The sequence below is a fragment of the Mus caroli genome, unplaced genomic scaffold (genome assembly GCF_978045245.1).
Source record: "Mus caroli unplaced genomic scaffold, Mus_caroli_1 scaffold_9, whole genome shotgun sequence".
NCBI classification, from domain to species: domain Eukaryota; kingdom Metazoa; phylum Chordata; class Mammalia; order Rodentia; family Muridae; genus Mus; species Mus caroli.
Window position 1 is genome coordinate 56,657,663 of NW_028227264.1, and position 14,476 is coordinate 56,672,138.

The window sequence follows — 14,476 nt, forward strand, 5'->3', positions numbered from 1 at the left end:
CTTGAGGACAACATTGTCACATCTAACAACAGTTATTCTCAGTTATAAATACTGCTGGGATGACCATCTCTTCTTTCAGATGTCTTATTTGATGGGCTGGATTTTTGTTTTGTTTTTTAAAGATTATTTTATTGTATGTGTATGAATGTATTGTCTGCATGTGTGTGCCTGGAGCCTATGATGGTGAGACAGGGGCATCCGATCCCCTGGACCTGGACATGTGGATAGTGATAATTTCCATGCGGATGCTGGAACCAAACCCAGATCCAGAGGAGTGGGTGCTCTAACTGCTGGGTAGTTAGTTATTTTCTGTTTTGTTTTTTGGTTTGGGGTTTTTGGGGGTTTTGGGGTTTTTTTTTTTGTTTTTTGGGGTTTTTTTTGGTGTTTTGTTTTGTTTTGAGACAGAGTGCTGGGATTAAAGATGTGAGCCATATCCTGTGCTGAGCAATTATCCTAAAGTAACCAATTAGAGCCTCATATACATTAGAACTGAGACCATAAAAGCATCTGGTCTTGCTGGGTGTGATTGTACACACCTTTAATCCCAGGAGGCAGAGGCAGGCAAATATCTGTAAATTACAGACCAACCTGGTCTACACAGCAAGTTTTAGGTCAGCAAGAGCTATAAGATCTATATAGTGAGGCACTATCACCAAAAAAGGGGGGGGGGATGGAAATCTGGTTATTAATCTATTCAATTTTTTTCCAGCATTTTGTTTGTGCCAAATGTGAAAAACCATTTCTTGGGCATCGCCATTATGAGAGGAAGGGCTTGGCCTACTGTGAAACTCACTATAATCAGGTAATGACTGTACTTACTAGATATGTGGTAGATGCAAACTGAAACATCAATGTTCCACTGGAGAGAAAGTTCTTGGAAAATGTGCATTAGTCTACAGAGATATACTTTAAATCTTTGAGTCTCAAAACACTCACTAAATAATGTACAAACAATATCTGTATATATCTACCTTTACCCACAATCTCCCTTTGCTTCCTCTGGGTGCATTTGATTTTACTATATAAAAATAGAGCTTTATATTAATACATATATCTTTTATGTACAGATATACGTGCACATTTAAATGTCCATAGTTTTTTGTTGTTGTTTTGAGGGTTTTTTTATTTTATGTATATGAGTGTTTGCCTGAATGTATGTCCATGAACCCCATGTGTACAGTGCCTGTGGGGCCCAGAACAAGGCATTGGATCCCCTGAGATTGAAATTAAAGGTGGTTGTAAGCTGCTTATGTGGGTGCTGGGAACTGAACCTAGGTTCTCTGCAAGAGCAGCCAGTGCTCTTAACCACTGAGCCATCTCTACAACCCATGCATAATTTTTTGGTTGTTGTTTGTTTGTTTGTTTGTTTGTTGGGTTTTTGTTTTGTTTGGGGTTTGGTTTTTTGCAGGGCAAGGGCAAGTTTTTTGTTGTTTGGTTTAGTTTGGTTTTTTGGGTGGTGGGTGAGTGGATGGTTGGTTGGTTGGTTGGTTTTTGGTATTTCAAGATAGGGTTTCTCAGACTAGTCCTGTCTGGGAACTAGCTCTGCAGACCATGTTGGCCTCGATCTCAGACTGCCTGTGCCTCCCAAGTGCTGGAATTAAAGGCATGCGCCACTCCTGCCCAGCTTATGCATAGGGTATTTTTTGTTTGTTTGTTTGTTTGGTTGGTTGGTTTTGGCTTTTTTGTGGGGTTTTTTTTTTTTTTTTGGTTGGTTGGTTGTTTTTTTGTTCTTGTTTTTTGGTTGGTTGGTTGGGCTTTTTTGTGATTTTTCGAGACAGGGTTTCTCTGTATAGTCCTGGCTGTCCTGGAACTTACTTTGTAGACCAGACTGGCCTCGAACTCAGAAATCCGCATGCCTCTGCCTCCTGAGTGCTGGGATTAAAGGCATGCGCCACCACGCCCGGCTGCATAGGATTTTTTTTTTTAATTTTTTTTTAGTTGAGAATTTCATACAATATGTTTTGATCATATTCAATCCTATCTTCTCTAAGTCTTCCCAGATTTACCCTACCTTCCTATACTTTGCCTTCTTATAACCCCCAGTTTCTTTTCTTTTCTTTTTTTTTAATAACCCATCAACTTCAGTTTGTGCTCCCATTTACATCTGTGTAGGGAGCTGTAGACTAGAGAATGGCCAGCTTACCAGGAGCTACACTCTTAAAGAAAGTTGACTCTCCTTCCCACAGCCCTCAACTGCCCATAGTTCCTCAGTTAGGACTTTAAACCATAAGCATTTGATGCAGTCATGTTCCTTTACCCCAAATGTTTCAATGTATATTTCCCTAGAATACAGAACTCCCTTATATATCACAGATACCAGTATTGATATAGTGATTTCACTTATTCTGCTTTCATCATTTAGGCATTTGCTTATCTATTTCTCTAGAGACAAGGTTTCTCTGTATTACTGCAGCAGCATTCCCAGCGCTGGGCTGCACTACCACCCAGCCCAGTGATGTTCTTATAGTACTTCTTTGTCTCCTGCTCTAAGATTAGTGTCAGTAGTGTTATATTTCTTTAGCCTCCTCAGATATGGAACATCTCCAGTCTCCTTAGTATATCCTTTTCCTTTCATCTCTTCAGATGGTTCTCCACTATTATTTTGAGGTCATGGGCTCTTGGCTGGAACACTGAATAGAGTGGTATGTCTTCCTCAGCACCTCTCTTCTGTGTTCATTGCTGTTCCACTGGTGCCCACCCAGGCTTGGTGTTGACTATATCTGCACTGGGAGTTACTGTCCACCCCCAACCCGTGAACAGTCACTTTCTGACAGCATAAATGTCCTCCTCATCACTTTCTCCTTACATTCAGTAGCATGCAAGAGTGCTGCCTGCTCTGGGTGGAAATGAGAGTTACCCAGTTTAGTACCCTCCCTGCTCAGTTGCCCTCAGCGTTCTGCTTGAACAGCCTCCATCCTCCTTCCTGGGCATAGGGTTGTTTTGTATGTTTTGTTATTTTGGTGCTCAAATTATCACAAGGAAAGATATGATTAAGTGAAGAAAATGGAGTGTTTCATTGTAACTAACCAATTACTGATTTTCTTTAGAAAGAATAAATTCTCAAATTTATTTGCCAGCTACTTGTTTTTCAGTGGTAAACAGAATGGAGATCATATAAATATTTACTGTTAAAAACTTAATTCTGCCAGGTGTAGTGGTGCACGCCTTTAATCCCAGCACTTCGGAGGCAGAGGCAGGCGGATTTCTGAGTTTGAGGCCAGCCTGGTCTACAAAATGAGTTCCAGGACAGCCAGGGCTACACAGAGAAACCCTGAAACGAAAAAAAAAAAAAAAAAACAAAAACTTAATTCTAACGCAGCTTGAGCCTTCACCATTTGTTTCTTGTCTTCATTCTCAGCTGTTTGGTGATGTTTGTTTCCATTGCAACCGTGTCATAGAAGGTGACGGTATGTATCTGTGGGTGGATGGGCCCACTTTGTCATAAAAACAATGGTGGGAAAATGGGAAGAAGCTAGCTGCTCCTGTGGTTTGTAGTCCGGGCACTGTCAGTTGCTTTCCTTTTGGCATGCTTCTCCAGAACTGTACAACAGTGAGACAGGCTACCAAGGCAGCACAGCTGGTGCAAGCTGTACAAAGGTGCTAGGACGTACTGTGGAGGCAAACCAGGCAGGACAGATTGGCTGTAACAAAGAGGAAGCAGCTGTGTTTGCTCATGGTCACTAACTAGTCCTGCCAGAAATTTCCTGACAAAGTTCTAAACAATAGTGTTTGCTGCATGCTTTCTGGTTCTCAGCAGACATCACCTAATCAGGAAATACAAGGTTAGTTCAAGACCTTCATTAGTGCACTGCAGTCAATTTAACTCCTCCCTGCAGGAGACACTGTCGTGGAAAGGACAAAGGAAGTTAGGTGCTTATTCTCAACTTCGAAAGAAACACCCCTTTAAGTCAGATACATTAAAATTGGGAGTTTAAAATTTTATATCTAATGTATATTGCTTCGGGGATCTTGGAGCCTTGTTAGAAAAGCTCACCTGAGCAAGGTGAGACAGAAGGTTGTCTACTACCCATGGTGCTACAAGGAATAGTGTTTTAGTGTCTCCAGATTGTAAGTAAAGAAAAATTAAAAGTTAAAAAAGGGCAAAAGAGCTGGGCATGGTAGCGCACACCTTTAATCCCAGCACTCTGGAGGCAGAGGCAGGTGGATTTCTAAGTTGGAGGCTAGCCTGGTCTACAAAGTGAGTTCCAGGACAGCCAGGGCTATACAGAGAAACCCTGTCTCGAGGAAGAAAAAAAAAAAAAAGGCAAAAGATGTCTAGAGAGAGAGAGCTCAGAGGATAAATGCTTGTGTAATGAGGACCAGAGTTCTATCCTTAGCAGCGTGGAAATGCTGCTCACACAGTGCAGCCTGCCTATAATTCCTGTGTTTGGAAGGTAGAGAGGGGCTCCCCAGAGCAAGCTGCCAACCACACTAACTGTTCTGGCTAGCTCTGAGTTCAACTGGGAGACAAGATGGAGAGTGATCAAAGAAAACTCCGTGTTAGCCTCTGACTTCTCTTCATATATACACACATGCATGTGTACCCACACATGCACAAAGGCATGCAAAAAAACAAAAACATAGAAATAGTCTTGCTTAAATCATAACCTACCTTTCCAACAATGTGAAAAAAGCCAGGCACTCAAGAGACAGACACAGGAGATCTCTATGAGTTTAGGGCCAGCCTGGTCTGTTGTGTCCGGCCAGCAGATATCACAGGTCTGGGTTCTAGCCTGGAAAGGCATTTTGGAAACCTGGAAGAGAAGAGGGGCTAGGCTGCGCGAAATAAGGATGGAACCAAGACAAGGCTCTGCTCAGGGCTCAATTTTAATGTCAGCAAACGCGCTTTATAAAGAAAAGGGGAGGCCCTGTCCCTGGCCAAGCAAAGTTCCTTTAAAGTAGATAGGTCAGCCTTTTAGTGGGAACTCTCTCACAGATCACAGTTGGAAGAGAACCAGTTCAGCCTCTGGCAGGTTGGGCCTCAGGCAGGTAGTGGCACATCAAAGGAGCAGCACAGCAGGTGGCTCTGCTCAAGCGGCTGCGGATGGTCACAGCCAGCCTTGCTAGGCTGGAAGGAGGTAACACTGGTCTATATGTTGTGAGTTCCAGGCCAGCCAAGAGCTTCATAATAAGACCCTGCCTAAAAATAAAAATAAAAAGTAAATTGGTTAGAAGCATAGAAGTAGCATCGAGCTTTTGGGCTGTGCTTTTGCAAGGGAGAAAACAAAACTTGTTACCAGACATCATGGTGCACGTACGTAATTCCGTAATCAAGGAGCATAAAGCAGGAAGACCAGAAGTTCAGTCTAACCTGGGCTACACAGTAAGGACTCTGTCTCAAGAGGAAAGGAACCTCTCAAGAAAGAAGGCTTGAGCCCCCCTCTAGGTGCCTGGGGAGCAGCCGTCGAGTTCTTCAGGGTTGGGAAGTGAAGCCCTCTTCCCGTAGTGAAATGCTGCTGTGTGACCAGATCTCTTTCCCCACAGTGGTCTCTGCCCTCAACAAGGCCTGGTGTGTGAGCTGCTTTGCCTGCTCCACCTGCAATACCAAACTCACACTCAAGTAAGTACGGGTCCAGTCCATTGTGATTACCAAAGCTAAAGGATGTAGATGCCATTTAGAATCTAAAAGGGGAAGTGATTGATTCCTGTCTCTTTTTTCTCTTGAGTCCTTCTGAAAGTACATGTTTTTCTTTAATTGTTTCTCTTCTGTCCTTTCTTTGTTCTACTCAAAGGGATAAGTTTGTTGAAATTGATCTAAAGCCAGTCTGCAAATACTGTTATGAGAAAATGCCAGAAGAGTTTAAGAGGCGACTTGCCAAACGGGAGAGAGAAGCAAAGGATAAGGACAAGCAGAGAAAGAGAAAGCCAGTGTGTCTGTAAACCTTCTGTCCCTCCCACTCCATTCTCATTGCTTCTCTGTGGTTAGTCTCTTAGGATGCCTTTCTTTTCTGTGTGTCTTTTTGTTGTTCTGCCTTCTTTTTTTTTAAGTGTGTTTTTTTGTGGCCATAGAGATTGAAATACTCGTCCTGTGTGGACTTAGTTCTTTTGTCTTTTACAAGTATAAAGCTTAATGAGACCCATACTTACCAAGGGCTGTGTAATATGTACATACCTGCCGCAGCTCAGCTTTCCTGTCAGTGTGACCAAGAGACACCTTTTCTCTACAACCTTTAAATAGTAGTGGGAACAGTTTTAAAGTATTTTATGGCAATTAACTGCTGCAGCCTTTGGTTTCTTTACCTAAAATCATTTAACTGAGGAAGTGGAGTGTTGGGTGTTTTAGAACCACATGTGCTGGCAGCATGTCTTCTGGCTGAGCAAAGCCGCCTAGATGGCATAGCAGCGCTGTCCTGTGCCGTGCTCTGCATGCTCGCTCCCTGCCGCTTGTGAAGGCATTTCCTTGAGTTTCCAGACTCTTACTCTCGCTTTGTATGGGTGTGCTTCGGTCTTGGACATTCTGTTGGATCACTGACATGATTAGTTCATGGTTTTCTTTATGGTGTTTTGAACTCGAAAAGAAGTTTTGCTTCATTTTCTCATTTCCTTTTGTTGAAGAATTAAAAGGCAAATATAAACTTCAAACAAGAGAACTAGTCTCACTAAAGGAGGAGTCATATATTTTAAGCATTTGCCACCAAAAATAGTTTTTGTTCTAAGAAAACATTGGGAAAATATTTAGTTTAGTTATAGTTACAGAGTACATGTAGTTCCAAAAACATGCAAGACCCAGAATTCCCCAGTTAAATGACTTTGGGCAGCAGAGAAACCAGAGACCAGCAACAGTTGATAGATGTTGAACTACTTTAAAACTGTTCCATCTACTATTTAAAGATAAAAAAGCAGAGAAAAAGTGTCTAGGCCACACTGTGACAAAAAAGCTGGGCTGAGCCTGCACATGAGACAGTTCTGTACATTCAAGCCTCTTACCACCATTTAAACCAAACTGCCCCTCAAGTATTCATTTACCAACTGGCAACATGTAACATTTGAATCAGCATTAGTTTCTCTGTAAAAAAAACAAACAAATGGAAAGCCAAACTCAGACAGGTCATAATGTACAAAACATATTTGTAAATACATGGGTAGGGATTATTCTTGTTATTAACATTGTTCTTTAAAATCACCTCAGTGCTGCATGTGATAGTATGCACCTTTCACCTAGCATGCAGGAAGCAGAGGCAGGCAGATCTCTGTGAGTTCAAGGCCAGACTGGTCTACATAGAGAGTTCTAGGCTAGCCAGAGCTACATAGAAAGAAGCTGTCTCAAAAAGAAAAAGAAACAAAATGATTTCAAAACAATTATTGTTATCTGTAACAGTGTATCACTAGGCTTATTCTACAAATGCTTTCTAAGTATAACTTCACAGCAAATGAACAGGTTATAAATAACTTACAGAGCTTGGAATTCAGCAGTACTAAGCTCCTGCAATTAGCTTTTCTGAGTATATTACAGATGGAGACCACCTAAAAGTTGTTTTCTCCAGAACTGTTCATAAGTGAATTGATACTATGTGTTCTTCTAGCTTTAAAAAAGGAATCATGTTCTCTATTGAACTACCACTTAAGGACTACTTAAGGGTTGTCCCATTACCTTAGTGTTCAAGAATGATAACCAGCTTTTTGTCCCAATAGCTAAAATAACCTATTATGATTTAAGCTCTTTTTTTTTTTTAACAATTTCAGGTAATTTTTTTTTAAATTAGGAGACAAAAGGAAAATCATTTCTACAGGGAAAGATGAAACCTTATAGTTGCCTAATTTAAAATACTAAATACATAATAAGATCCTTTTACCTTCAAAAAATACATCACTCACATTATAAAAACTATTTCTTTGTGGGGTGTGGTGGTTTTAATCACAGCACTCAGGAGGCAGAGGCAAGAGTATCTCTGTTAGTTTGAGGCAGCATGGTCTACAAAGCGAGTTCAGAACAGCCAGATCTATACAGAGAAACCCTTCTCCCCCCAAAACAAAACAAAACAAAACAAAAACCCAGATTTTCTTTGCTTTAAATAAATATATTGGAATAAATTTATTGGTGACGAGCATGGTGGTTCACACTTACAATCCGAGCACTGGGTAGACTGGGAAAGGAAAATCCCCATGAGTTCTAGGCCAACTAGGCTCTAGAGTGAAACTGTCTCAGCAACTAGGGGGTAAAAGGCACTGAGAAGAGGAAGGCACTGCCTGGTGCTTTAAAGTCTGATTGACTTTATTTGGGATGAGGAGAAGGCCCAGTGCTTAAAACATCACATATTCTAAATGTAGGAGTTTTCAGCTGATACCAGTCACTCTTTACATTTATCATAATAAGAATTGACATTAGAACTACAGTCTTTCCTGACATGTACATGGAGATTTTATATACTGGGTTACATTGTGTCTTCATTTAGATGTCTTTTCATGAATGTATGTCACTTTATCATATGCTTGTGTATATATTATGCATGTGTGTGCTGAATATATTTCCACTAATATCTTTTTTATATATAATTCCCTTTAGGAATAAATTTGTGGAATTTGACATGAAGCCAGTCTGTAAGAAGTGCTACGAGAAATTTCCTTTGGAGCTGAAGAAAAGACTTAAGAAACTATCTGAGACCTTAGGAAGGAAATAACTTTTGCTGTCTTTTTCTCTCTCTTCTAATCAATGTTACTTAACTTGATCTACCCTTGCTTAAAACTATATCAGAGCATTAGAATGGTTTTCTTCATTTCCCTTTTCTCATTTAAAAATGAAAGAAAGTGTTTATTTCTATGTAAAACACAGATGAAATCAGGACTTTCATTTCTTTAGCCATATTAGTCTGTAGGCATTAAAAGTATATAACCAAAAACAAAAACAAAAACAAGGTTAAAGGGTAGTTTTAATTAAGCCATCCAAAATATAAATTAAACTTCAGAGTTAAACACCCTGCTCTGTGGACCAGCCAAAGCACTTGCTGCCAAGCCTAGTGCTAAGTTGAATCCTTAAGAAAGTGTCTGAGACAGTGTCCACGTGGGTCGTGTGCAGCAAGAACTTACTCCCACAAGCTGTTCTCTAACCTCCACCGACGGCCATGGTGCGTATGCACCAACACACAGTTAATAAACATAGCAGACGACCACTGTTATAAAGAGTCAGCTTTCACAGGACTCACATAAGCTTGGCTTCCCTGACCGCATAAGAAAATGGTTTCCCATTCATGCACTGGGGACTGTATAGGAAATAAGTAAAATGCCCAAAGAGTTCCTGTGTTGTCATGCGCTTATCCAGTTAGCGTTGTAAACGGAACATGCATATTACTAAGAAGCAAAAACATTTCCAGATGACTGATTTTTTTTATTAAATCACTAAACTTAGTTTTCTATTTTGTTCTCCTTTATAAATTTTTCCTTCATAAAATTACTCAACATACTTGTAACTACTAATGCATCTTTTACATGTTTGAGCAAAACAAAACAAAAAATTACCAGTTATCTGGAAAATACTGCATACATTGTGATATTGGGGAAATGAAGCATTTTAAAACTATATTACACATAAAATGCATAGTATTCAAATGGGACATGAAATGCACTATAATGCAGCTTCGAATGTATGGCTTTCAAAAGTGAGCGTGAGCCAGGTGTGGTGGCACTAGGCTTCAATCCCAGTTCTCTGCAGGCAGATCTCTGTGAGTCCTAGGCCACCCAGGGCTGCATATTAAAACCTTGTTTCAGAAAGAATGACTGTATCTTGTATTATCCTTGTGCTAATATCTATGCTTCATACATAATCTAACTTGCCTTGCCTTAGAAAACTGCATCCTATAATCAGGAATTCTAGATATTTCTTATAATATCAAAATAAGTATTTTGACTGAGATTCATAAGTTTAGAATCATTCACCACGGATATATACTTTAAAAATTCTTTTCTCAGGAAGCCAATGAAAGTTAATTCCTGTCCTCTTATTAGAACTATGCTGATATACTAAAACATTTTAATGAAGGCTTTTTTATTTCAGATGTCATAACTGGGTCTTATTTACTCTAAAGCAGTAAAACCGTAGATGACACTGTTAGAGTGAGAGAGGGTAGTAAGAGTATCAGCTCTAGGGAAACTTGGTGAGTTCTACTTTATAAAACTTGTTATCCTGAAATGTCTGGGCCATTCTGTTTGTATGAACTCAATATGCAAGAGTATGAACAGTTTTTAAATTTTTCTGCTGCTAACATGTTACCTTCTTTTTCAGTTGCCAAGATATATTTTGCAAACACTGCTGGATATAATGACTCACATTGTAGTCTCAGCATTTGGGAGGCTGAGGCAGAGAGATTACCAGGAGTTGGAGACAAATCCTAGGTTACAATGTGAGATACTATCCCCCAAAACATCCCCACAAACAGAAACACTAGTGTATCGTTTTGCCATAAAGAATATCTCTGGGGCCTAGGAAAACGTTCAGTCAGTAATGGACTCACACCAGCCTTAGGACCTGAGTTTGAACTTGGAGGGAGCAGATCCCTGGATTTTACGAGGTAGCCAAACTCAGCCTAACTAGTGAGACCCAGATCCAACGGGGAAATCCTGTATCCCAAAAAGCAAGGTGGATGCCTCCTGAGGAAGGACAGCCAACACTGATCCCTGGCTTCCACATCCACACACATATGCACACATTCAGAAATATAGATGTGTACACACATAAAGGATATCTCAGGATGCTGTTACTCTGCCATTAAAAGTTTATAATCATGAATTTTTAAAATACTTGATTATGCACATTATGGGATACATTTCTGTTTCCAGATAACTAACTTGTAACTAATCATTTTATTTCCTGATAGTCTTTTGGTATTAAGAGAATTATATGTGACTAAAAATATACATGATTTGTGTTTGTTAAGCATTTTAAATTTGTCTTTGCTTTTGACAATAAGAACCAAAATTTCTTCAGTGTGCCTTTGTCAGCTAAGAATGACTAGCAGTGGCTACCTTAAAAGTATTTATGAACTATTGTACATGCCTTAGGCAAATAGAATTTGTAGTCTAGCGTCTTGATGCTAACTTACATACCTCACTGGAAGTATGGAGCAGAAAAGCAGTCATTCCTGTGCTTTCCCCATCACTTTAGAGGTGTGTGGCCTTGCCTGACTGCCTTTGCTTACATAGCATCGCTTAAGCCAGAGTCCCCACTGCTGTCTTTGCTCACTTCTCTTCAGACAGGAATATTCCAGTAAGTTTGATCTCATAATTATATGATAATTCATCTAGAGATGGTGCTTTTCACTGTGGGGTAAATCATAAGAGCCCTTAGTGTGGAAGATGGAGGTCTAAATGGGGCCAAGACAGAGACTTCATCTACTTCCTATTAGTTGTGGGGTTTCACTGGCTGCTGGCATTTGTCAGTGAACATCTGTTTGAATTTCTGAGAACAATCTGAAATAATTCATTGTGCTTATGAAATTTCCAAGTGCCCTTTTTGTCCTTATCCTAATATAACATGGAAAATGGATACACAAAAAAGATTTTTTTGTGTCATGTTCAAAGCCTTATTATACCACTTTGCCTGAAATAGGTCATTTTGCCTCATCCATTTGCCAAAGTAGCCAATTTCAAGTTAGGGAAGCTTTGATGTAGGCTGACAATATCCTTGTATTTTATTTTAGATTGTAAGCTTAATGGCAAGAAATTATATCAATAATTGTGCTTTTTATGTAGCAACCATTGCTGTGTACTTTTGGTGCTTAATAAATATTCATAATTATTCATAGTGTGTTACGTATCATTTAGTTTGACCTATCTTTGAAAATTCAAATATTCACTTAGTATAATATGTTAGAAACATCATATATGTAAGTAAAAGAAAATGGCCTGGGTGTGGTGTACAAGCCAAGTTTTAGCACCTTTTGTATTAACTTTTCCTGGGGCAACACAGATAAATGTCTACTCATCCCAGACAGAGAACCATTCTACCCACATAGTTTAATGATGTGGTGATTTTACTGAACTAATTTCCAGCAGTTTGGGTGAAGGCTACTTACAAGAATTTGAATAACTTTAGAACAGCTGCATCATAGAAAAGCTGCATCATTTCAGCACTGAGACAACCTCCAAAGCTGCTTGGAGCCCCACCCTTCAGTTACCTTTCCTCCTACATATTCTAGTGCCTCTCACAACATGTCCCTCTGGAGCAGACTCACTTACATCTGGGGTCAGGGTGTGCAGGACAGAACAAGTAGCTCCTATCTCAAATGAGGGTCTAGTGGCCTCCCCCACACACCTATAAGGAAACTGCTTTGCTCAGGATCTCTTGCAAGTAATCAGCAGCTATGATTACAATGGTACTAACTGTCTTACTCCAAAGACAACATCCCACAATGTCACAGAAAGTGTTGGATGTCAGAATAAACAGTATTTTCCAGCTCTAGGGACCCATTCAAGATCTGGCCTTGTGTTTGGTAGATATACCAATTCCTTGCACACTGACCAAATGTTTGACAAGAAGCAGTTTAAAGGATAAAGAGTCTCTTGTGATGAGGAAGTGTGTGTCAGCTTGCTCACATCTGGGCCGATCAAGAAGTAGAGGGAAGCCTTGGCTGCAATCATTTCTGGACCATAACCCTTAAGACCCACCCACTGGAGCCTCATGGAGATAGTCCATATTCCAACCCTAACATCCAGTAAGTGCTCTGCCACTGAGAGGAATCCCAGCTCTCACTTTTGGATTTCCCTCTCTTCACAGGACAACTGGGGCTTTCCTTTGTGTACCCATGGAATAACCACATGAGTAAATGACAGACCACCATGAATATAAGGCCACTTCAGAGTGTTTTACTAAAGCCTGTGACAGAGCAGGCTCCTGCCATAAAGTACACTTATTCTAAAGTGAAGCAGGGTAGGGTTTACAAAATCAAGATCCACAATCACATCACACCAGAGTGGCACAGGGCAAGAACAAGAGTTTTCATTTCAGTTGGTTAAAACCTTTCATTGTATGTTGTAAAGCAATGGGCCTTCCAAAGCTTTCAGTGTGGCTGCATAAGAATCTTCTCATCTCAGCAGGATGAGCTCAGCCAATGGGAAGAGCTGGGTGTAGACTGTGGTCTTAGGGAAAGGCAACACATTGACCCATTATAAAAGGGGTAGCGTTGGGTCCTCAGGTACAAAGGCTGTTCATCGTCTGACAGAGTTTAATAACTAGTTAATTAAACAGTTTGTAAAAGGACAAGAGGACTGGGAAGGCCCATGATTCTAATCAAACTAGCCATGGAATTGAGTTTTAGGAAAGAATATCATAAGGACCAACTGTTATTTGGATCCATAGTCTGGTATGGCTAACCAAAGACATCAGACAATTTTCTATTATAAACATCATTTTTAGAAGCAGTAGAACTAGTAAAAACAAATTTCATGTGTCAGAGTCCAGTCCTAGGTAACGATCGTGGCTGTACTGGCTAGTTTTGTGTCAACTTGACACAGGCTTGAGTTATCACAGAGAAAGGAGCTTCAGTTGAGGAAATGCCTCCATGAGATCCAGCTGTAAGGCATTTTCTCAATTAGTGATCAAGGGGGAAAGGCCCCTTGTGGGTGGGACCATCTCTGGGCTGGTAGTCTTGGGTTCTATAAGAGAGCAAGCTGAGCAAGCCAGGGTAAGCAAGCCAGTAAGAAACATCCCTCCATGGCCTGTGTATCAGCTCCTGCTTCCTGACCTGCTTGAGTTCCAGTCCTGACTTTCTTTGGTGATGAACAGAAGTATGGAATTATAAGCTGATTAAACACTTTCCTCCCCAACTTGCTTCTTGGTCATGATGTTTGTGCAGGAATAGAAACCCTGACTAAGACAGTGGCTAACCCTATAGGAAGCATTATGGCTAATATTACTCTGAGTCCAAAAGGAGGAACATACGTAGTAATTCCTATCTCTCAGTGTCTACTTTGACTTCCAGGTTTGTCGTGGGAGTAGAGCTGAAGACCTCGTTGCTGTCATTTCTGGAAGGTGACTTGGAGAGATCTCTTCTACAGATAGTGTTGTTTTCTTCCCCTGGATGTTTTGGATCCACAAGGTGACACTTGTGACTAGTGTTTAAATGGGCACCTGTGGTTAAGCCTGCTGTGTTGACTGACCCTGTATCAAAGTCGGGTGATCAGTTACCTCTTAGCCCTGGAATTAGCTTTTGCTAAGAGGAATATTGAATGTCAAGACAGAAGGCATAGCCAAGTGAACTAGCATGCAGGTCCCATACCAGCTGTCAGGCTTAGGCACAGTGTTCCTTTATTCACAGCACCCACATATGACATTTGACACATGACATCTGCAAATAGACATTTGTGAGACATTGAAAACAGAGTAATTACTATTTGCCTGAGAGTAGACGCAAACTCTAAGATCTCCACTGAGTGAGAGAGAGAATCCTTCCTCCTGCCATGTGAAACGTGGGAAATAATTTGTCTTTTATAGAGATGGGGAGATTTTCCTGGTCTGTCTTACACGGCTAGAGACTGTGGAGCAGCA

General features: G+C 40.5%; 1 protein-coding gene across 7 annotated transcripts in view; it reads left to right on the forward strand.

Annotated features, from left to right (window-relative positions):
• The window catches only part of Lims1 (LIM zinc finger domain containing 1), a 103,640-nt gene extending 91,912 nt beyond the window's left edge, over positions 1-11,728 (forward strand). For 4 of the 7 annotated variants that reach the window (XM_021173968.3, XM_085842817.1, XM_021173966.3 and 1 more), the window contains exons 7-11: positions 710-802; positions 3,359-3,407; positions 5,485-5,560; positions 5,733-5,921; positions 8,504-8,591. In XM_021173968.3, the coding sequence (XP_021029627.1) occupies positions 710-802; positions 3,359-3,407; positions 5,485-5,560; positions 5,733-5,880 (366 nt within the window). In that variant the 3' untranslated portion in view covers positions 5,881-5,921; positions 8,504-8,591. Of the gene's footprint in view, positions 1-709; positions 803-3,358; positions 3,408-5,484; positions 5,561-5,732; positions 5,923-8,503 lie in introns of those variants that run through there. The other 3 variants (XM_021173967.3, XM_021173965.3, XM_029482451.2) reach the window with 2 other exon arrangements.
• Positions 11,729-14,476: the final 2,748 nt, after the last annotated feature.